We start from the raw sequence: 22,356 nt of genomic DNA, 5'->3' as shown, positions 1-22,356 counted from the left end.
AAAACTATTTGGTAAAGGTTTGTATTTGGTGGAGGTTTTGGGCCGCTCTCAGATTGTGTGTGAGACTCTGGCACGGGGGTCCGGCCGCAGCAGCTGGGCGGTTTGTGACAGAGGAAGCCCAGCATGGATAATTAGTTGCGGGGTCCACACTGAGCAACGGGTGAACTGTTCCTTTATTAAGCTAATGGCTGTGAAATGACCGGAGGGGCCGGGGGGATCGGGCAGTGTGTTTCTCTCTCCTCTCCAGACGCTCTCCCCGGACCCTTTCTTTAACATTTCACTTCCACAAAACACCTTTAAACTTTCCCCTCGTTACCCACCTGCCACCAACATCCAAACATCTGGAAACGCCTTTATTAGCATCATCCAACAAACAACCCCCAGGAGCTCGGAGTTTGTGTTCGGGTAGAAACTACAAGTGCACGTTAATCTGATCAGTCAGAAGTTCCTGGGTAGGTATTTAATAAATACTGTATTTATATATCGAGATGTATAAATATTTTAACGGTATTACATTTGCTATTTTTATTATCTTTAACTTCGTATATTTGTATAAATATTTCGCTTTTTGTTGCATTTTTCTTGAGCAACACATCATATTTAAATACATATTCATTTGATATTGTTTTGCAGATATTTAATTTGACTTCTGTTGGTAAATAAATATTTGTATTTTATTTGATCTTTTATAATGCACATTTTACTTCAGAATATTCTAATTTGAATTTAGATGTATTTGTACTTTAACTTGTATATTTTTAAATTGTGTCTATTTTAATTCTGTTTTTATCCTGTAACTAACCTGTAATAAACACAGTATTCTGATTCCGCTCTAGAGAGGGAGGGAAGAGAGAGGGAGAGAGAGAGATAGAAAGAGAGAGAGAGGGAGGGAGGAGGTGCTGCATCACTGGCTCACACACACACTCACACACACTCACTCACTCACAGCAGCAGCGTTCAGGATCCATTGTTCCAGTTTTTACTCCGGACAGATCTCGCTCCCATCAGGATCTGGAGCAAGGAGACCCGGAGGAGGAGAGCCGGACCCGGGATTACTTCTTCTCCTCTGCATGGTGTGGACAAAGCAGGGGCTGAACACACAGACACACACACACACACACACACACACACACACACACACACACACACACACACACACACACACACACTCACACACACGTGCAGATCCCTGTTCCTCTGGGCTTGTTTTTTCTCTGCATCGGGATCTACAGTGGTCGGTGTTCGGGGGCCATGGGGCTGCTGGGGGTCCGGAGGGGGGCCTCCCTGTGGAGGATAGCCCTGATCTGCCTCTCCATCTGGGGGGCGGATGCTCAGACTGCAGCGGGAACTAAACCAACGTACATCTGGCAAACAGGTAGGGTGCAACGCAAGCGAAAAGAACCAACAGTGAGAGGGTCTGTGTGTACAGCTGGGTAATGACAGGGGAACATGGGTAAATCATGGGTGTGACATGGGTCATATTAATGTGTCAAATAATGAAGGTACTTTTTATGCAACTTGGTACTTTCATTCTGGTACATTTTGGGGGAAATTGTGTATTTATTTCACCACTGCTTTCAATTTAAAGCTTCAGTTACTGGAGATTTTGACCCTGTGGTTCAGAGGGGGGGTGTCCCACACACACCTGATATGTGTGTGTGTGTGTGTGTGTCCTCGCCTGCAGGAGAACTTGCTGTGTGTGTGTGTGCTTTGTGCTGCTCACTGTTTGGCTGCACACGTGCATGCTGCATGGAGCCATCTTTGCTCCGGCAGAGAAAGCGTATTTACTGCAGTCCCTGAGGTGGACTCTCTCTGCCCCGGACTCATGTGCAGAGGGGGGGGGGGCTCTGCTTCTCTTTTGGCTGGACGGGGGCAGCTGGGACTCCTCTGCTACACACTCATTCATCAGCGTGTCAGGAGTGTGTGTGTGTGTAGCTGCGGAGGATGGAGGGTGGAGATGCAGGTGTTTGGAGTGACTCCCCGTGTTTCCCAGTGCAGCACATGGTGGGGAGGAGACTGGGGAGCATGGAGGGGGAGGGGGGGTGCAGATCAATGTTTTCTTTCTCTACTGTCTAATCTGCTGGGTCGATGTACTGGTTTCACTGGCATACCCCCCCAACCCTGCACCAGTAGCAGCTGATCGATGGTCTGACGGTGCAGCCTGTGGGATCAATGCTGGTTTTGGGTGGAGTCTGGATCTGATCCTTCCCCGTTTATTATCTGAGCCGGTGATATCAACACCCAGTCAAGGGAAAAACCAGTCAGTCTGAATCTAAATTCAGCTTTTATATATTTGCTTGAATCAGGAGCTTTTCACAGACACCATGACAACCCGTACTGTCAGAAGACCTACCAGGACATCCACAAATGATCCTTCGTTGCAACTCAATTAATTCCACCATAAAGGAGCGGTTTGAATCTGTCTCTCATGCAAATATTCAAACACATCCTGATACTCACACACTATGGTGCTGCCTTCTAAATGTCTTTTAGGAACGGATAGTTAAATAAAGGAATGCCATGGGTTAAAGGTGAGTTGCATGCAGGGTTCTTGTTTTGTTTCTTCAAGTTATTCTTTGGGGCTTTTGTCTTTAATCGGATAGGAGAGTGACAGGAAAGTGGGAGAGAGAGTCGGGGTGGGATCCGGAAAGGACCACGGGTCGGGAATCGAACCCGGGTCGCCGGTGCAGGTGCCCCAGCCAGTTGCGCCACGGCCGGGGGCATGCAGGGTTCTGGACACAATTTGAGGCAAGCAACGCTCATACCTACATTTATTTCTGATAATATGTTCTGTCTTTCCCAGTATTGCGATCACAGATACTGCAGATCATCTGGTGTTCTATTCCTCTTTATTACTTTAAGCATCCTGATGTTGTTTTCTCCAGATTTGCAGCCAAGAAACCACAACCCTGACATTAGTTTAGTCCTGCTGATAATATCTGAGCAGTGATCTAACACCATTGTTTGTGTCTGATGGTTCCTGCAGTGGGAGCAAACGCTGTAAGACTGTCAGACCCCGCGTTTATCCGTGATTTTGTCTCAGAATACGCCGCTCTGTTGAGCACCTTTAATCAGTAGTTGAGGGTATTGTTGTTCGTGAGCGTCGTGCTCACGCTGTGCAGGAATGAGAAGCTTTACCTCGCAGCGCTACAGCGGGGAGGAGATGAAGGTTAGAGAAACCAGAGCATATTGGCCAGAAAAAGTTAACCTAGAAGTGTGTGTGTGTGTGTGTGTGTGTGTGTGTGTGTGTGTGTGTGTGTGTGTGTGTGTGTGTGTGTGTGTGTGTGTGTGTGTGTGTGTGTGTGTGTGTGTGTGTGTGTGTGTGTGTGTGTGTGTGTGTGTGTGTGTGTGTGTGTGTGTGTGTGTGTGTGTGTGTGTGTGTGTGTGTGTGTGTGTGTGGCGCTGCAGAATATCGGCAGTTGTTTTTTCTTTGGTCAATGTGACATCTCTGAAGTACATTCACCGTACTGCGGTACCATTCTGTATTTCCACATTAGGCTGCTTTATACTTCTACGCCACTACTTTTCGGATGGCGATAACATGTTTTTTTCTCACTCAAAGTTACTTTTTAAATATAAACACACTATGCTGATGACATGTTGTGATGCAGCACTAATATACCCAAATATATCAGAAGACCGGCTTCACACACTAACTACATCACGAACCCTGGAATGGTTTCAGTATGCTGGAGTTACAGTCATTGACAGGTTGTGTCCATGTAAATGAAATGGGTCTAATAAGAGTGTGTGAGTGCAAGCAGTGTAATTACTGTGTGGTAGGGGTGTCATAATGGTGTGTTTGGGATGATTTAATATGAAATATGGGTGATAGTCAAATAATCAATAATAATAATCTGTTTCAGTTTATGCTACAATACCATTTAAAAGTAAAATTGAAGGTGTAGAGGATTCATACAAAAACCAAAGCACAAAGCAGGTATCAATATGGATTATGCAAAACAAATGTGATTTTATTTGGCGCTCACACTTTTGAGCTCTCACTGATGTCAGATTTTAAATGCCGGACCTTTTTTCTTAAAATTCAGTTGAGAAGAAAATATTTTAGGATCCATTAAACAGACCAACCAACCCCCCCCCACCCCCCGGTACAGATAGGCGTCTGAAATGAGCTTCATCACGGCTGGTAAAGCGGGGGGGCTGTGTCTCTGATGCCATGAACAGCCACAGGACAGAGTAACCAAATGCTCTGTGGAAACATTAGTGTTTAATCCATTTAATCACCCTCCCCCCCCCCCCCCCACACACACACACACACAGAGGATGTGTCATCTCTCCAGAAGCAGCAGAAGGAAACGTCGGCAGCAGCTGAGCCGCCTCTGCGCCACGCTACCTGCATATGGACCAGGGTTTAGCGTCAGTGTGTGTTCTGGCTCTCAGAGTCGTGTCTCTGGCTCGGGACTCACACTGTCTCCGAGTCGCAGCGCAGACTGACGGAAGGTCCGGGATTACTGTCCTGTTTCTGCATAAACACGCCTGATTGGTATCATAACCAAACAAATCCACACAGATGTGAAGTGAGTGGAGGGGTCGGAGGATTGGACGAATGTATGGTGTACTGGCTGAGTTCAATACTGAATGTTTTCTGGGGTTTTCGGTCATTTTGTTTTACAAATGTAATGCTCCTAACTCTTACCCAGTTGGAAGAGAGGGGTAGGGGTATCTAGCTCTGTGTTAAAGGATAACTCCCACCCTGTGCAAACTCCAGCTGTGTGCGTCTCTCTTTAGTGTCCCCTGGTCTCCAGCTGTGTGCGTCTCTCTTTAGTGTCCCCTGGTCTCCAGCTGTGTGCGTCTCTCTTTAGTGTCCCCTGGTCTCCAGCTGTGTGCGTCTCTCTTTAGTGTCCCCTGGTCTCCAGCTGTGTGCGTCTCTCTTAAATGTCCCCTGGTCTCCTGCTTTGTGCGTCTCTCTTTAGTGTCCCCTGGTCTCCAGCTGTGTGCGTCTCTCTTTAGTGTCCCCTGGTCTCCAGCTGTGTGTGTCTCTCTTTAGTGTCCCCTGGTCTCCAGCAGTGTGCGTCTCTCTTCAGTGTCCCCTGGTCTCCAGCTGTGTGCGTCTCTCTTTAGTGTCCCCTGGTCTCCAACTGTGTGCGTCTCTCTTTAGTGTCCCCTGGTCTCCAGCTGTGTGCGTCTCTCTTTAGTGTCCCCTGGTCTCCAGCTGTGTGCGTCTCTCTTTAGTGTCCCCTGGTCTCCAGCTGTGTGCGTCTCTTTAGTGTCCCCTGGTCTCCAGCTGTGTGCGTCTCTCTTTAGTGTCCCCTGGTCTCCAGCTGTGTGCGTCTGTCTTTAGTGTCTCCTGGTCTCCAGCTGTGTGCGTCTGTCTTTAGTGTCCCCTGGTCTCCAGCTGTGTGCGTCTCTCTTTAGTGTCCCCTGGTCTCCAGCTGTGTGCGTCTGTCTTTAGTGTCCCCTGGTTCTTCCTCAAGCTGCTGAAGTTCTCTAAATGCTGCATGTTATTTGTCCTTCGTATGAGTTCAGATAAAGTTGAACATGGAGCTGGGATATTTCTCGCACTAAAGGCACATTTGTCGGGTAGTAGATGCTGCCTAAAGTCTTTGGGTGTACTTTTTCTACCTTTACCTTGCTACTGCTCTACTGCTTTAACCAATGAGTGAAGATATCTGGATCTTCAGGTTCATTTAATAAATGATAGAGATCATTCCAATTCAAACGTTGGTCAAACAGGCGAAGGGAAACTCGGACTACAGATCATCAAACCTATCTTAAAGCCAGAGGTAGCGTCCTGCCACATGATGACTCAGTTGTTATTGGCAGACAGACGCATGCTTTGTCCACAGCTCGGTTGTTGTTGTATTTGCTGTCTTTACTGAATATAGTGTTTTTGTTGGAACCAATAGAGACAATGGCTAAACCTATAAACCTAAGACCTAAGTTGTACCAAACAAGATGATCCTCTAAAATCCACTTTAAACAGCTCAGAGTCCGGAGCCAGCAGCACATACATTACACCGATGCTTTCAGGGGAAATTCTGAACCCGTTTCCCATGCAAGTTATTTATTTTATGAACCGGTTGTGGTCGAACCTACGGAGCCAAGAGGATGATCAGCATCAGGACTATCTCACTGTAATGACAGACTTCTCTTTGAAGCTGAGTTTCTATTATCTCGTCAACCCCTGGACGGATCTACTTCCTTTTACTATTGTTTTTTAAAGGATGATCGCAAACATCATTTACACAATCGAACCTCATTTCTGAGTTAAAAACGCAAAACTGTTGAGAGATTTAAAAATGAATGGACCCCAGAAGACCACCGATGGGAGGTTAAGAAAGAAGTGCATTGCTCGAGTAAACACAAACAGAAGACGTGTTTTTGGGGAACTTATTGATCCGCCTCCCTGCTGAACCCAGGGAGTGAGACTTCCTGGTACAGAGCAGGAAACAAAGTCCCTGCAGAGCGACGGATGGTATGAGGGGGGGGCAGATCCTCTGAAAACACCCAGAGAGAATAGAGGCTATTTACACACACACACCCCCCCACACACACCCCCCCCCCCCACACCCCCCCACACCCCCCTCCCACACACACACACACACACACACACACACACACACACACACTCAGTGTCTCAGTATTGTCCTGGTGCAGATGCTCATGTCTGTGTGTTTCACACAAAAGAAAAGAAGAGGCTTCACCTCCAAGTCACATGACCCTCTCTTTGTTCTTCCTCTCAAACGCACACACACACACACACACACACACACGCACACACACACACGCACACACACATATGCGCACACACACACACACACACACACACACACACACACTCCATCTCACAGGGCGACCTCTGACCCCGAGCTGAAAGGGGTCTCGGGAGGGCACCGACAGAGGAATGGGGGCGGGGGGGGTGGGATACTGGCAGATGAAGTGTTAAGTGTTTCATTCAGAGATCCGAGGGGACAGATCTGTGGTTTAAAGATCTCTCTTTAGTGTCCCCTGGTCCCCAGCCGTGTGCGTCTCTCTTTAGTGTCCCCTGGTCTCCAGCTGTGTGCGTCTCTCTTTAGTGTCCCCTGGTCTCCAGCTGTGTGCGTCTCTCTTTAGTGTCCCCTGGTCTCCAGCTGTGTGCGTCTCTCTTTAGTGTCCCCTGGTCTCCAGCTGTGTGCGTCTCGCTTTAGTGTCCCCTGGTGTCCAGCCCTGGTCTGGTCTCAGCTGTGTGCGTCTCTCTTTAGTGTCCCCTGGTCTCCAGCTGTGTGCGTCTCTCTTTAGTGTCCCCTGGTCTCCAGCTGTGTGCGTCTCTCTTTAGTGTCCCCTGGTCTCCAGCTGTGTGCGTCTCGCTTTAGTGTCCCCTGGTGTCCAGCTGTGTGCGTCTGTCTTTAGTGTCCCCTGGTCTCCAGCTGTGTGCGTCTCTCTTTAGTGTCCCCTGGTCTCCAGCTGTGTGCGTCTGTCTTTAGTGTCCCCTGTGCGTCTCTCTTTAGTGTCCCCTGGTCTCCAGCTGTGAGCGTCTGTGTTTAGTGTCCCCTGGTCTCCAGCTGTGTGCATCTGTGTTTAGTGTCCCCTGGTCTCCAGCTGTGTGTGCTCTGTCTTTAGTGTCCCCTGTGCGTCTCTCTTTAGTGTCCTTTGGTCTCCAGCTGTGTGCATCTGTGTTTAGTGCCCCTGGTCTCCAGCTGTGTGCGTCTGTCTTTAGTGTCCCCTGTGCGTCTTGCTTTAGTGTCCCCTGGTCTCCAGCTGTGTGCATCTGTGTTTAGTGTCCCCTGGTCTCCAGCTGTGTGTGTCTCTCTTTAGTGTCCCCTGGTCTCCAGCTGTGTGTGTCTCTCTTTAGTGTCCCCTGGTCTCCAGCTGTGTGCGTCTCTCTTTAGTGTCCCCTGGTCTCCAGCTGTGTGTGTCTCTCTTTAGTGTCCCCTGGTCTCCAGCTGTGTGTGTCTCTCTTTAGTGTCCCCTGGTCTCCAGCTGTGTGCGTCTCTAGGTCCTGGTCTCAGTGTGCGTCTCTCTTTAGTGTCCCCTGGTCTCCAGCTGTGTGCGTCTCTCTTTAGTGTCCCCTGGTCTCCAGCTGTGTCCCCTGAGTTTCTCCTGAGGGAAGGGGTTATCTAAAGTCCCTTTAACTCTGTTCTTACTCTTTTATATTCACAGTTTATAAGAAGCATGAATCAGGTTCTTGCTCACAAAGTGTTTTGTCTTGTTGTTGTGCACATCATGTTGTTAATGCACCAGAAAACCTCAAATGGAGCTTGTTGGTTTCTTTGGCTTTATCTCAGTGCACTTCTGTGGGGACCAGCGTTACATTTTAGATATCAGAAAACATAGAGTGTTTCTTCCCAAACCCTGCAGCTCTAAGGCTTTAACATCCAGTTTCTATTAGCCTGGGCTGATGTGGAGCTCCAGAGGAAGCATACGGAGGTTGACGAGTGATCAGCAGCGCTTGTTGTTGGGAACAGCCTCTCGAGTGTGTGTGCAGACGGAGCGGCTGAAGAGCCATCGAGGGGTCGACGGAGGAGGGGAAATTATTTCTGTTACCACCAGGATTCCTCAAGTGCCAAATTGCTGCCATTATTCTGACTGGGTTAGAAGAAGCTTCTTCCAGCTGTTCAGATCCCACCAGGTGGAAGAGACACACACACACACACACACACACACACACACACACACACACACACACACACACACACACACACACACACACACACACACACACACACACACACACACACACACACACACACACACAGAGCCCATCCCTGTATGTGTCGTGCCTCATTACTCGCAGTGAGAGGCTGACGGGGGGAGGGGAGCTGCTGTCAGTGTCCCTCCTGCAGGCGGGAACACAGGGCTGCTGGGTAATTACACGGGAGTGGGGTTTGTTCGATCCGGGTGCAGGTCCGTTAGCTGACAACAGGCTAATGCTGGCAAACACACACACACACACACACACACACACACACACACACACACACACACACACACACACACACACACACACACACACACACACACACACACACACACACACACACACACAGGTTTGACTGATAAAGGGCTCTTTAGAGGTACAGGGCCAAGTATGAACATGTACAGAGCGGCGGGCGGTCCCTGAACGCAGCAGAGCTGCTCCTTTAGAGGCGGTCATGCCTGCAACGCCTCAATTGGACTCCTTTGTTTATTTCCGCAACATAGTGACATCACTATGGAACACTTGTGTTCCTATTGGCTAGGATTTCATCACCACCTGTCCGCTAGTCTGGAGGTCAATGTTTTTCTGAATGTGAGAATTTAAGATGCCGGTTGCTAACGAGTGTCTGAATGAGACGACTAAACGTCATCACGCCCAACATTAGCTGCCTTTAGCTTAGCGGTGGTGACGTGAAGTCATGTGACCGTGCTGTCGTTCCTTTATAGCCCAACATTAGCCTCTGGAGCTAAAGTTGGCTGCATGTGGTGCTGGTGTCCAGCAGGACTCTCCTCTGGGAGGCAATGGTTCTGCAGAGCGGTTATCACCCTGCTCAGTGATTAGCAGATAAACCCTGCTTCCTCTGACCCTTGCTGCCTGTTGGGCTTCATTAGTTCTAGGAAAAGTGCCGGAGGATTGTCCTAAGCAGCTTTCTATCAGCTCTTCCTCTCAGTGCCGTCTTCTATTAGCACTCACCTCAAGGTAACCCTCACTGGACCAACGATCTGAAAGCTCCTGAACCCTGAAACAACAACCAACACGTACTGAAGACAAATATTTGCTACTTTGCTTCAGTTTAATGCAATATTCCTAAACTAACCCTCATTCACCTTCAGCCCTTTAGTTCAGTCCAGAACTGAAGCCTCCATTGGGTTCATCGAGGTCAAAGACAAGTTCCCATTTTTCAACAGAATTTGGGGTTTTATGGATGTGTGTGAGAGCCAACACATGGTGATATCATTCAGATTCCCAGGCTCATATTTCCCAATTTGTGGTGGTAGTCAATACTGCGATGGATACTATGAGGCTTAACTTCAGTGACACACACACACACACACACACACACACACACACACACACACACACACACACACACACACACACACACACACACACACACACACACACACACACACACAGTGCTATTTCAGTCCTGTGTGTACAAAGAGCTGACGCCGGCAGAGACTCACCCCTGGCTGTCGGAGCGATGCAGAGAGACGGGTGTAATAGAGAGAGGAATAAAACTAATAAGTGACTTCATGTCTAAAAGTTACATTTAATTAGCGGATTGCTGTTACCTCTCACTCTGCTTTTTTGGAAACTTTCATCCTCCAGTTTGATAAAGACAAATTAGGATTAGAGTCATTCAAGGGGTCATATCGTCTTAATTTGCAGGTTCACATTAGCGCCTCCACTGTCAATAAATCTCATGCAAAAGTCAACTGAAGCCGACGTGAACACGCTGCCCCCCCCCCCCCCCACACCTCAGTGTGTGACTGCAGCTTGATGCGTCATGAATTCTGCATCAGCCTTCAGGGGCCTTTAGTATTCCACTCTTCTTTGGGCTGAAATTAAATTACGTCGAGAGAGAGACAGGGATGCAGATTGGGAGAAATGAGATGTGAAATCTTTCCTGTCCAGGCCAGCAAACCCTGTCTAAACTATGGTGCCCCCCTGCAGTCTGGATTATTCATGGCCTGTCGGAGGCAGTTTTTCCCTGGAAAATACAAGTAGTTACAGCGTCGCTCGGCCTGATGAGGCCCCCAGGAGCCTGGAGAGACGCCTTGATCCTCTGCGGCCGACAGAGGCTAACTAACCCTTCAATAAATCATCCTGCAGCAGTGATGCTCCGGACCGGGGGTTACTCAGGGCCGCGGTCAGGGTCACAGGCCTGGTTCAGTGCAGGATGTGGTCTGATTGAGTTTAATAAAGCATAACGTTTAAATTGCACTCTGCCTCAGAGGGATTGGCAACTCTTTGCATCTTTATCTGCTCATTTAAAAACTGCAACATGTACTTCTTTAAATCCTCACACACAAACACTTCCCTCAGAAAAAGAGGGCTTTTCTGATTGGATTGGTGTCCATCCATCATGATGCTGAGTAGAGCCCAGTTTGCTCCCTGTGGTTTGGATCCACTCAGTCGACCAGGTGCTTCTTTAAGGATTCATTGTTCCTCTGCAGGTAGTTCCCCTCAAGTTATTCCTGATGACCAACGGTGTGTGAGTGTGTATGGATGTTGAGCAAAGGGTATAGCTCTGCATGAATGGGTGAATGACTGGTAGTATGTAAAGCGCTTTGAGGGGTCGAAGGACTGGATAAAGAGCTGTATATCATGACTGGTAATGCATTGAATAGAAGTGTAAAGGTCCGGACATCACTAGGGGACAAACATGCATGTACTATAGTTAAAAATACCGTTGGTATCTTTACATGAATCAGCTCAAAGGGACCAATGCTGGGATGCAGAAATGTGTCAACTGTATTATCTGTTGACCGGTTCATAGAAACCTTCGGGTGGAGGTGATATCCAGATCTGTACTGATGGAGAACAGCAGAGAGCGTGCTGGGTCTAGTGCGTCATCAGATGTGAGTTCTGGGTCGTGTTCGGCAGCAGATGACGGCTGTGAGACGGCTGAGTTTCCTCTAGCAGGTCCCGGCGTGACTCAGTGCTTTAGAGAGACGCCGCCGGCAGCCTTTTCTTTTGTGGTCTATCTTTAGTTACTGCACCTCAGATCAACCGTAGGGAGAGGATTTGCATGTTTAACAATCTGCAGATATGTGGGTGAAGACACTACAGGAGTTTAGGATGTAAACGTGTTGAGTTTACCTGCAGTCAGGATCAGCTGATCCTCCTCACCTGGTAGCTCGCCTTCTGACTCCTTACCCTCTGCTGGCTTCAACCAAACACTCACTGACTTCCATTTGTTTCCTGGAAATAAGTTCCAGGGTGCATTGGGTAAAAACAATCAGCCTCAGATGCTCCTGCCCCGCTGACTCACTCTTGAATAATTCAGCGTTGGATTCTGAATCAATTTGAGAGTAATTCAGACTCCGTGCTGCAGTGTTTGAACTTTTTAAAGAGCTTTGACTTCACGGCCGCTTTCTGCCCAGCAATGATCTCTGAAGGCTGGGAGTGATCAATGCTGCGAGTTAAATATGTATAACTGCTGGCTGTTAGATAACCCTTCACAGTTCCTCTCAGAGGACCAGCAACTCACTCAGCAGAGACAGGAGTTGTTCTTACTGTATGTTCTGACAGTTTCTGTTGTGTTTTATAACAGGTTATGAATCTAATGTGCTGAAGTAACGCCGCCTGTACCTGTAGTTATTTTACTCATTGATGACGTATTTGTGATGTACCTTTATCGACTAGTGGTTCCAGTGACCAGGACTGGCCCCTTCCCAGCTACCAGTCCACACTGGTCAGATCGGGAACAAAGTCTGTACAGACTGAGCCTCTGCCGCCCTCAAACTGCACTTCAGTTATGACCTTTTGGTAGGTTGTTTATGACTAAACGTTGACTTTTAACTTCTGCACTTTAACTTTGCTGTCGAAGTTATTTTGATGAAGTTTTGGACTTCTGTTTCTCTGTTCTTAAATGACCCTACCCCACTTCACCAGTTATTTAACCTGACCTAATTACACTTAACTGTTTCTTAAGTTAAGAAACCGTACTTATGTTGCACCATACTCGAGTTATTCTAACCCCAGCTCTAATCTTTGATGTATATTTTGGATCATCTGTGTGAATGCTGGTTGAAAGCAACACGTGATCCTGGAAATTCAATGTTGAATGCTCCGAACGTTTTACTTTTTGCAAGGTATCGAACAACCTGTTGTGTTTCCATGTTGAGCAACATTAAAGTTATCTAAACCAACCCTCACAGGACCGTGGATATGACCCAGTGTCCGCTGAGCCTCCTTTAGATCACTCACACATTGGACCGTTTTAAAAAAGGGTTGCAGGTGTTTCTGCATTCATCCAAATGTGTTTTAATTACAGCGCTACATTTAGAAGAGAGTAATCAGGCTCATCACGTGTTCCCTTTAGCTGGGACACATCAGATCATCTGACGGGATGTAATCACTGGCTCCCAGTGTGACCTTCAGATGGACGGCACTGACCACTGAGGTTTAATTCCTCAGATATGATCCTGCCACAGATACAGCAGCTCCTGTCGAATAATAACCCTCCTGGGTGCAGACACACGGTATTTGTTAACGCAGCGAGAGGATGGAGATATCACAACTCCAGGAACAACAGGAGCAGTGTGTGCAGGAGGGAGTGTTGACTTCAGCGAGAACAAAGCTGAGAGTTACTTCTGTTTCTAGAAGTGAAATTAAAGCAGCATCTCGTCTTCAGGCAGAGACAGCGCTCTGCTTTCATCACCTGAATAAAAACTGAACGGTGGATAATGAGGATACAGAATGTCCTCGATTTACAGGAAGAAACAGCAAACCTCCAACATGCTGCAGATGGTATAGGACACGGCGGCTGCAGGATAGAAAAGCATTGAAGTATTATCATACTATAACGTTCATATGGTAAACGTCTGGAGAGTGTAAGCATAGATAGATAGAAAGAATAGATAGGTGGCACTTCAGCTGCTAACTGGACCCGCTGTGGTCAGCATGCAGTCGCTAAGGTCTAACCAGAAGCTTCCTGCACACAAGAAGCCCACAGAAACAACACAGCTTCTTCTCCTGCTCCGTGCTGTTGATTACTGGAAGCTCTTGGATTTGAATCGTTGTTAAATGCTCTTTTCAAAGACAGCAATAACCCCGTCCACACGCACAGTCTGTGTTCTATGATCTATGACAGACAGCAGAAGAAGATCCCAGAAAGATTCCACTTTTTTTAAGACGGTGTTTTGAAGCCACAGGAGCCACAGGGCGTGCAGTGGTGGGTTTTGGGTAATGGTGCATTTTGGGTAAAAGGAGGATGATATTGAGGCAGCGCTCCTCCGGGGGGGACGGCTCAGTGACTGCTGTAAGTGTGATGAATGAACCGGAGCCGGGGACTCAGTTATAACTCGGCCCTGCACTCGAAGGAAAGCGCTTCATGGGGAAAGATCTGGTCCTGTGATCTGTTTATTCCAGGAGCTGCAGGCGTGCACCGCTGTAGAGGCAACGTGCAATTAAGACGAGGCAATGACACCAAAACCCTTCTGACCTGCTTTCTATTCTTTCATGCTAGTAGCAGTTGCATTGCATCTTACACTTACAATATGGGAGCCTTTTGCAAAGACGTGCACACAAATCTGTGCACGTCAATGCAGAAAAGATTGATGCCAACAAATCCCCAACACGTCGTGCATTCCTGCGTGTTAAATCAAGCTAACTTGTATGTGTGTGTGTGTGTGTGTGTGTGTGTGTGTGTGTGTGTGTGTGTGTGTGTGTGTGTGTGTGTGTGTGTGTGTGTGTGTGTCTAATGACATTCCCTGGTGTTTCGCCCCATTTGCCAGCAATATGAAGTCTGCACGCTGCACTGACACACACTAATACACACACTCCAACATGCATCACACCCTACACACACTTCCAGAGCCGAATCCACACACACATTCACATTATGAGGCAGTCTGTGGACCCCGTGTTTCTTTGCGGCCCTTCATAACCTCGGCGCTACAGGAAATGACTCTCTCCACTTCATCATTTACTGCCGGTGCGTTTAACAACATGTCAGCGGCTGACAGCAGAGATCCAACACTCGAGGAACAAATGGAGAGTAAACATGACGGGCAGAATTGGTAATTGTCGGTGTGTGTTGTGGGTTGCTGTGTGTGTTGCTGTGTGGGTTGCTCTGTGTGTGTGTGTGTGTTGCTGTGTGTGTGTGTGTGTTGGTGTGTGTGTTGCTGTGTGTGTTGCTATGTGTGTTGCTCTGTGTGTTGATGTGTGTGTTGCTGTGTGTGTGTGTGTGTGTGTTGCTGTGTGGGTTGCTCTGTGTGTGTGTGTGTGTGTTGCTGTGTGTGTGTGTGTGTGTGTGTTGGTGTGTGTGTTGCTGTGTGTGTTAGTGTGTGTGTTGCTATGTGTGTTGATGTGTGTGTTGCTGTGTGTGTGTGTGTGTGTGTGTGTGTGTGTTGCTGCTGTGTGTGTTGGTGTGTGTGTTGCTGTGTGTGTTGGTGTGGGGCCGCAGGCCGTGATGTGATGCTTAGGGGAGGACGTGTTTTTGTAGCTCTGCATAAACTGTGAACTGGCTGCTATGGTTTGAACTGGAGATGCTCCCAGCAACTGCTAACATAATCCCATCAAGTTGTCCTATAACGGTTTACATCAGTGCTACTGGGACATGCTTTAATGTCTCTACTGGGACATGTCTCCATGCTCTGTGTCTCTACTGGGACATGTCTCCATGCTCTGTGTCTCTACTGGGACATGTCTCCATGCTCTGTGTCTCTACTGGGACATGTCTCCATGCTCTGTGTCTCTACTGGGACATGTCTCCATGCTCTGTGTCTCTCCTGGGACATGTCTCCATGCTTTAATATTCAGAAAGCTCGTCATTGTTCTCAGACTGCCTGTGCTGCAGCACCTCTTTTCACCCTCTGTCTGAAATCAGAGCCCAGTCTGCTGTGATTGGTTAGCTGTCCGGCTCTGTTGTGATTGATCAACCGCATAGAGATGTCCTGCCCCCTTAGCCTATCACGTACAATGTGTTGGAGGGCTAGTGTTTCCGTAATGATGTCACTACGTTCTGGAAAGAACGATTTTTAAACTGAAAGGAAACTCGATGACTCATAGAAGCCCTGATAATTATTGCCCTTGTGGTCCCTTCAGAAATGCAGTAAGTAAAAGTAAAAGCAGGTCTCCAGCTGTGTGCCTCTCTCTTTAGTGTCCCCTGGTCTCCAGCTGTGTGTGTCTCTCTTTAGTGTCCCCTGGTCTCCAGCTGTGTGCGTCTCTCTTTAGTGTCCCCTGGTCTCCAGCTGTGTGCATCTCTCTTTAGTGTCCCCTGGTCTCCAGCTGTGTGCGTCTGTCTTTAGTGTCCCCTGGTCTCCAGCTGTGTGCGTCTGTCTTTAGTGTCCCCTGGTCTCCAGCTGTGTGCATCTCTCTTTAGTGTCCCCTGGTCTCCAGCTGTGTGCGTCTGTCTTTAGTGTCCCCTGGTCTCCAGCTGTGTGCGTCTCTCTTTAGTGTCCCCTGGTCTCCAGCTGTGTGCGTCTCTCTTTAGTGTCCCCTGGTCTCCAGCTGTGTGCGTCTCTCTTTAGTGTCCCCTGGTCTCCAGCTGTGTGCGTCTCTCTTTAGTGTCCCCTGGTCTCCAGCTGTGTGCGTCTCTCTTTAGTGTCCCCTGGTCTCCAGCTGTGTGCGTCTCTCTTTAGTGTCCCCTGGTCTCCAGCTGTGTGCGTCTCTCTTTAGTGTCCCCTGGTCTCCAGCTGTGTGCGTCTCTCTTTAGTGTCCCCTGGTCTCCAGCTGTGTGCGTCTCTCTTTAGTGTCCCCTGGTCTCCGTTGTGTTGGAGCTTCTTGCAGCGTTTGGTTTCTGCAGCTTTTAGTAAACTGCTCATGTTTCCTCTGCTGAATGTTCTCTAGATGCTGCATGTGTTGAAGAGCTGCTGCAGATGTTTCTGCATGAGTTCTGATCTGTGTTTCTGTATCTGCATCCTTCCTGAAGCTGTTTCTCCTGATGGAGGTCTGGGTTTTGTTTGCACCTGCAGGCCTCCGTACATCATCCGTTTAAAATCATTGTCAGTTTTGTATTTCTTGCTGCTGCACCAGAGTGTGAAATGACAACTCTGTGCTCCTGGAGTCCATCGCTCTCCTGCAGGGCTCAGATCACAGGCGTTAATATTTGATGTTAGCGGATCATCTCATGCGCTGGCAGCCAGGGAGTGATTACCTCTCTGTGGAAACTTCCACCTGGCCGGTAGGATGGAAACCTGAGGATTCCCACAGGAGGAAAAGCTAAAAATGGAGAAGCTTTTTTCTTCTCCTCTGACACAGCAACAAAAAGACAACACACGTCTCTAATCGCTCCTCTCAGCCAGACTCTGTCGCTCTGTTTATGGCCTTTGTTTTCACACAGATCTATACCTCCATTACAATCCTGCTTCTATTTCCTCCTACAGAATGTCTGGTTTATTATCACATGTTACAGAGCTGATGTTTCCACACAGAGCAAGAGCGGCCAATTCAAACGCTCAAAGTGTTTCTGGATGTGAGATATCTGAAGCTCTTAATGCAGAAAGAGACGCCGCACATTAAAACACAAAAGACGTTTATGGGATGAACATTAGTCATCATCATCATCATCATCATCATCATCATCATCATCATCATCATCATCATCATCATCATCATCGCGTTGATAGAGATAGTTTTATACACAGATGCAAAGAGGACATTCTCTCAGCTTTCCAATGATATTGTGGAAGTTGTTTGTTCTGTTTAGAAGACACACACACACACACACACACACACACACACACACACACACACACACACACACACACACACACACACACACACACACACACACACACACACACACACACCGCCTGTTGGTAAGATGCTTCGTTCACCATCGACATTTTTATCCCTTTTTATTTCAGTTCTAATGATTTGTTATTTGCTCTGCTCCTTTTTGTATTTCGGATTGTCTTTCTGATCACGTCGTCTTCAAAGCGTCATAACTCCCGCGCAGTGAGAGCTGGAGACATACCGTGCTTTCCTCTTAAACTACAGAAACAGCGCCAATCAATCATGTCTTTGTGAGCCGTTTACTTACGTTGGTAAAACAGATTTGTAAAGTTTGGAAAGATGGGGATAGTGTCACCTTTTTCCTGCGCATTGCTTATCTTACCGCTATATCCTCATCCACCATCTCTGTTGGTGAGCGGAGGAGTCACGTCTCTGAATCGAACACTCCCATTGGATGCCGTCACAGCCAATCGGAGACCACAATCCCAACACCTGTGGGCAACTTAATCCGTTGAAGGTTTTTTCAATACTTTGGTTTTCAAGCTGCGTTTTTAGGTTCTTTTGTTTCTTGGGCAAATATCCCCTGTTATAGAAGTCTCTAATGAGTGACACAGTAGCTGAGGTTGTGCTGATTTATGTGTAAAAGTTGATTATACTGTAACGATGATCATTTCTATTAAGGCAAAACCCAAAAATATACAACAACGTGAAGGTCCTATAGTGGGTCTCAGAGGGTTAACGCCCTTGTTGACTGAGACTCTAAGACCTCTACAGTTTGACTTACTGAGCAACTGACTTACTAGCATTTCTAACCTACAATACTCAGCTCAAATGTAAAATATGTACTGTATTTACTCTTTGACGAGACAAAAACATGCACATGAAACTGTCAGGTTTAGAGTCTGTCCCAAATGAACACCTGATTGTTATTCCTGCACAGCGGTTTAACGTAGACTGCATCGTCCTGCTGATTGGCTCCCCCTTCCACAGCTCCTTATAACGCTCAGTCCTCCATTACTTCTGTGAAACAGCAATAAGGAACGGAGCGTAATGGGTTAATAACGGCGTCCATGCCTCAGCGGTGGGGTGTTAACACGGCTGCAGGAAAACCTCCATTTAGCCGCCCAGCAGGCTGTGTTTCCAGCCTGGATTTAATTGTGTCGGTGGCTTGAAATTACCCACAATGCCCCTAAATGCTCCTGGGAGAGAACAGGGGGGGGGGGGTAAAAGTCTTTGTAGCTAACAATCTGAAAATAAGTGCCTTTATATCCAACAACAACAACAGGGTTTCTGAATGAAAACCAGAGTACAGCTTTCAGTTTGGTGCGGTGGGTGTGCAGCATTGCATCATGGGAGTTGTAGAATTCAGCATGGATGCTCCAGGAGGTTTTCAGCCTCTCTTCTTCTCTGATGTTAAGCGATAAAAACATTGATTACATTTCAGCAGGTTTAAAAGCACAGTTTCTCCGGCACACTGGAGGCTGTCGCTACCGGTAGCTTAGCTTGTTTCTCAGTTAACGTAGAACCCGAACGTAATCAAGGTTGTTTTTGGAGGCCGAGTCATCCTCACATGTCGCCTCCTCTTAGACACAAACGGACGTGGTGATTGAAAGCAGTAAGAGCCGTGAGTAAAGCAGTTTAACGCATACACTGAGTTGTGGACAAAAGGGCTACGAGCTAACGGATTGATCTCTAAAACGACCAGTGTTGGGCAAGTTACTTCCAAAATGTAATCCAGTACATATGACGTATTCCTGTCTTCTTAAAGTAATAAGGTACATTACCTCATTCCTGTCTCTGAACTGCGATGCGTTACCCTACTTTAGCACTACTTTAAATGCTAACATGTAGTTTACTGCAGCTCAGTAATTAAAGCTCTCTATCTGGCAGTACATGCTGAACATGAGGGAAGAGCTAGAGGTTAAACTCCTGCTCCGTTTCAGTGGGCTGGATCATATGTGATACCTGTACCGTGACGTCTCTGTGTGTCATTAATAACATGTGAGTGGAGCCTCTGCACGGCCCTGTGACCTGCTGGATAGGAACCAGTCTCTATGCAGCGTTAGCTCACCTGGTCCTTGGTGTGGTAACGGGGATTTGGCTGTCGAGCTTTCTAAAAGCCGGAGATTCCACAGAGGACAGAGGCTGCAGATCTTCAACACTCTGCCACGAGTCTCTGAAGGTCTCGGGGTTCAAGCAGCAGACCCAGAGAGAGAGACCTTCTGTTGCTTCGGCCTGCAGCTCTGCACTGTGAGCCTGCAGCTCTGCACTGTGAGCCTGCAGCTCTGCATGGTGAATCTGTTCCTGCAGCTCTGCACTGTGAGCCTGCAGCTCTGCATTGTGAATCTGTTCCTGCAGCTCTGCATTGTGAATCTGTTTCTGCAGCTCTGTATGGTGAGCCTGCAGCTCTGCATTGTGAATCTGTTCCTGCAGCTCTGTATGGTGAGCCTGCAGCTCTGCATGGTGAGCCTGCAGCTCTGCATGGTGAGCCTGCAGCTCTGCATGGTGAATCTGTTCCTGCAGCTCTGCATTGTGAATCTGTTCCTGCAGCTCTGCATTGTGAATCTGTTTCTGCAGCTCTGTATGGTGAGCCTGCAGCTCTGCATTGTGAATCTGTTCCTGCAGCTCTGCATTGTCAATCTGTTTCTGCAGCTCTGCATGGTGAGCCTGCAGCTCTGCATGGTGAGCCTGCAGCTCTGCATGGTGAGCCTGCAGCTCTGCATGGTGGCCCTGTTTCTGCAGCTCTGCATGGTGAGCCTGCAGCTCTGCATTGTGGATCTGTTTCTGCAGCTCTGCATGGTGAGCCTGCAGCTCTGCATGGTGAGCCTGCAGCTCTGCATGGTGAGCCTGCAGCTCTGCATGGTGAATCTGTTCCTGCTGCCCTCTGAACCAATAGGAAACAGGCGCACTGAGTTACTATTCACAGTTGTTTCTCTGGTGTCAGAATGTCTCACGATGTTTGTGAGTTCTTAGAAACTAAACACCGCATCATTTAAAATGTGTTGTAACTGTTACTGAGAATCGTAACGGGTATTATATTACCCACATTTCAGAAGTACTGCGTTATATTACTGCGTTACAGCAACAAGTAATACATTACTGTAACTCCGGTACTTTTGTAATGCGGTACACCCAACTCTCAAAATGAGTAATGTGAACCGTGTGCAAATACATGTTGAACTCCCTCTATACTTTCCTGAGGATACGATGCATTTGAGGGGAAAGTTACCTTGACCTGTTATCAAAAGTATAATCAGTTTACCTTTGAGTCTGTGTGGGGTTAGACTGTCAGTACCGGTGTTGTTTGCCCTCGGTGTAAAATGTGAACCCATCGTAACCTTTCTCCGTGCTGCGTCTCCTCTCGGACGCCGGGCAGCCCAGCAGCCTCAGACCTTCATCGCCTCGCTCTGAAATAACCAAAACTCTCTGAATAATAACTGAAAACCATGTGCTGGGATGAGTCCAGAGAGAGGAGGTGATGTGTGTCCGCAGGGAGACTGCTTTTAATCTGTAAATGAACGTTGTGTTCTAAGAGTGTTGTTTGAATGATGAACTGTATCTCTGCAAAGTGTCTTTGAGTTTTTAGAAAAGCGCTGTACAGATCAAATGTATTGATATTAATATTTATATTATTATAAATAAATATTATAAATAAATATTATAAATAATAATATCAATAATAATATAATTAATAATATTATTATTTATATTATTATTTATATTATAAATAATAATATTATTATTATAAATAATAATAATATTATTATTTATAATAATATTATTATTATAATTAATATTATTATTATTTATAATAATATTAATATTATTATTATAAATAATAATATTAATATTATTATTTTCTAAAAACTCAAAGACACTTTACAGAGATACAGTTCATCATTCAAACAACACTCTTAGAACACAACGTTCATTTACAGATTAAAAGCAGTTTTGAAAAGGTGACTTTTGATCTGGGATTTAAACAGGGTGAGGTCGAGGCAGTCACGGATGTTTTTGGGGAGTGAGTTCCAGAGGGAGGGGGCAGCGGCAGAGAAGGCTCTGTCCCCCCAGGTCCGGAGTTTGGTCCTGGGAGGAAGTGAGAGGAGATTTGCGTCTGACGAGCGGAGGCTGCGGGATTTCTCCTGGCAGTAAGCCTCTCTCTGCCCGTTCTGCTTTATCTCTGCGTCCATCAGCGGGATCTGCTTTAGCGCTCGCTCTCTATCAGCGGTCCTCCCCAGCTCTCCCCCGTTATCCCCCCCACTCTGCAGCGACTAGTGCTGCCTCCCCCCCTACAGCTTTCTGCTGAGGCTCAGATTTATTCTTAATGAGCCGCTGGGCGATGGGAGGAACCGGAGGAGGAGATGCAGAGACTTTCAGAGCTAATGCTAACGCTAATTTATAAGAGGCTCCTGGTCTGTGATGAAATACAGCAGGGACATCTCTCAAAACAGGAAACGACCTTCGAAAACAAATACACTTTGAGGCTGCTCTTTTGGAAGCGCCCGTTCAGTAATCCACCCAATCCAAATGATGGCTTGGACATGTCATTTTGGACATGTCATTTTGGACATGTCATTTTGGACATGTCATTTTGGATATGTCATTTTCTGCCATAAAATCTCCAATGATCCCAATCATAAACTGGGTTGTCATGCGTGGTAGTGGAGGTGTACAAGTGCAGTAGTAGAGGAAGTACTGGGGACATCAGGGGGTTCGGGTGTCAGCCAACTAATTCTGCTCACATACTTCATACTAAATAAAAATCAAAGGGTTAAGAGCAGAAAGACATGTTCTATCTTGCCTGCTGATTTGAGTGAATATAAGAACGTCTTGTTGAGAGGCTGTAAGATCTCTGGCTCATCCTCACGTTGCCTGAAGGCAAAACTGTGCAGAACCACGGTGTGTTTGGAGAGCTTTAAACCGTGTTGTGTTCAGGGGTCTCAGGTGAGAAACACCTCCACTGGAGCGTCACTGTATGACATGTCAGGGTGGAAGTCATCTCTATAAACAGAGATATGTGTCTGCCTGCA

The 22,356-nt window shown here is 47.2% G+C and overlaps 1 protein-coding gene across 2 annotated transcripts in view; it reads left to right on the top strand.

The window, feature by feature from the left end:
* The first annotated feature begins 1,165 nt into the window (after positions 1-1,165).
* thsd7aa (thrombospondin, type I, domain containing 7Aa) overlaps positions 1,166-22,356 on the top strand; it is a 92,350-nt gene continuing 71,159 nt past the window's right edge. For both annotated transcript variants that reach the window (XM_063899163.1, XM_063899162.1), the window contains exon 1: positions 1,166-1,375. In XM_063899163.1, coding sequence (XP_063755233.1) covers positions 1,252-1,375 — 124 coding nt within the window. In that variant the 5' untranslated portion in view covers positions 1,166-1,251. The remainder of the gene's footprint in view (positions 1,376-22,356) is intronic.

This window comes from Eleginops maclovinus, chromosome 13 (genome assembly GCF_036324505.1).
Source record: "Eleginops maclovinus isolate JMC-PN-2008 ecotype Puerto Natales chromosome 13, JC_Emac_rtc_rv5, whole genome shotgun sequence".
In the NCBI taxonomy this organism is placed as follows: domain Eukaryota; kingdom Metazoa; phylum Chordata; class Actinopteri; order Perciformes; family Eleginopidae; genus Eleginops; species Eleginops maclovinus.
Note: the sequence above shows the minus strand (reverse complement) of the source record. Positions and strands in the feature narration are given on the sequence as shown.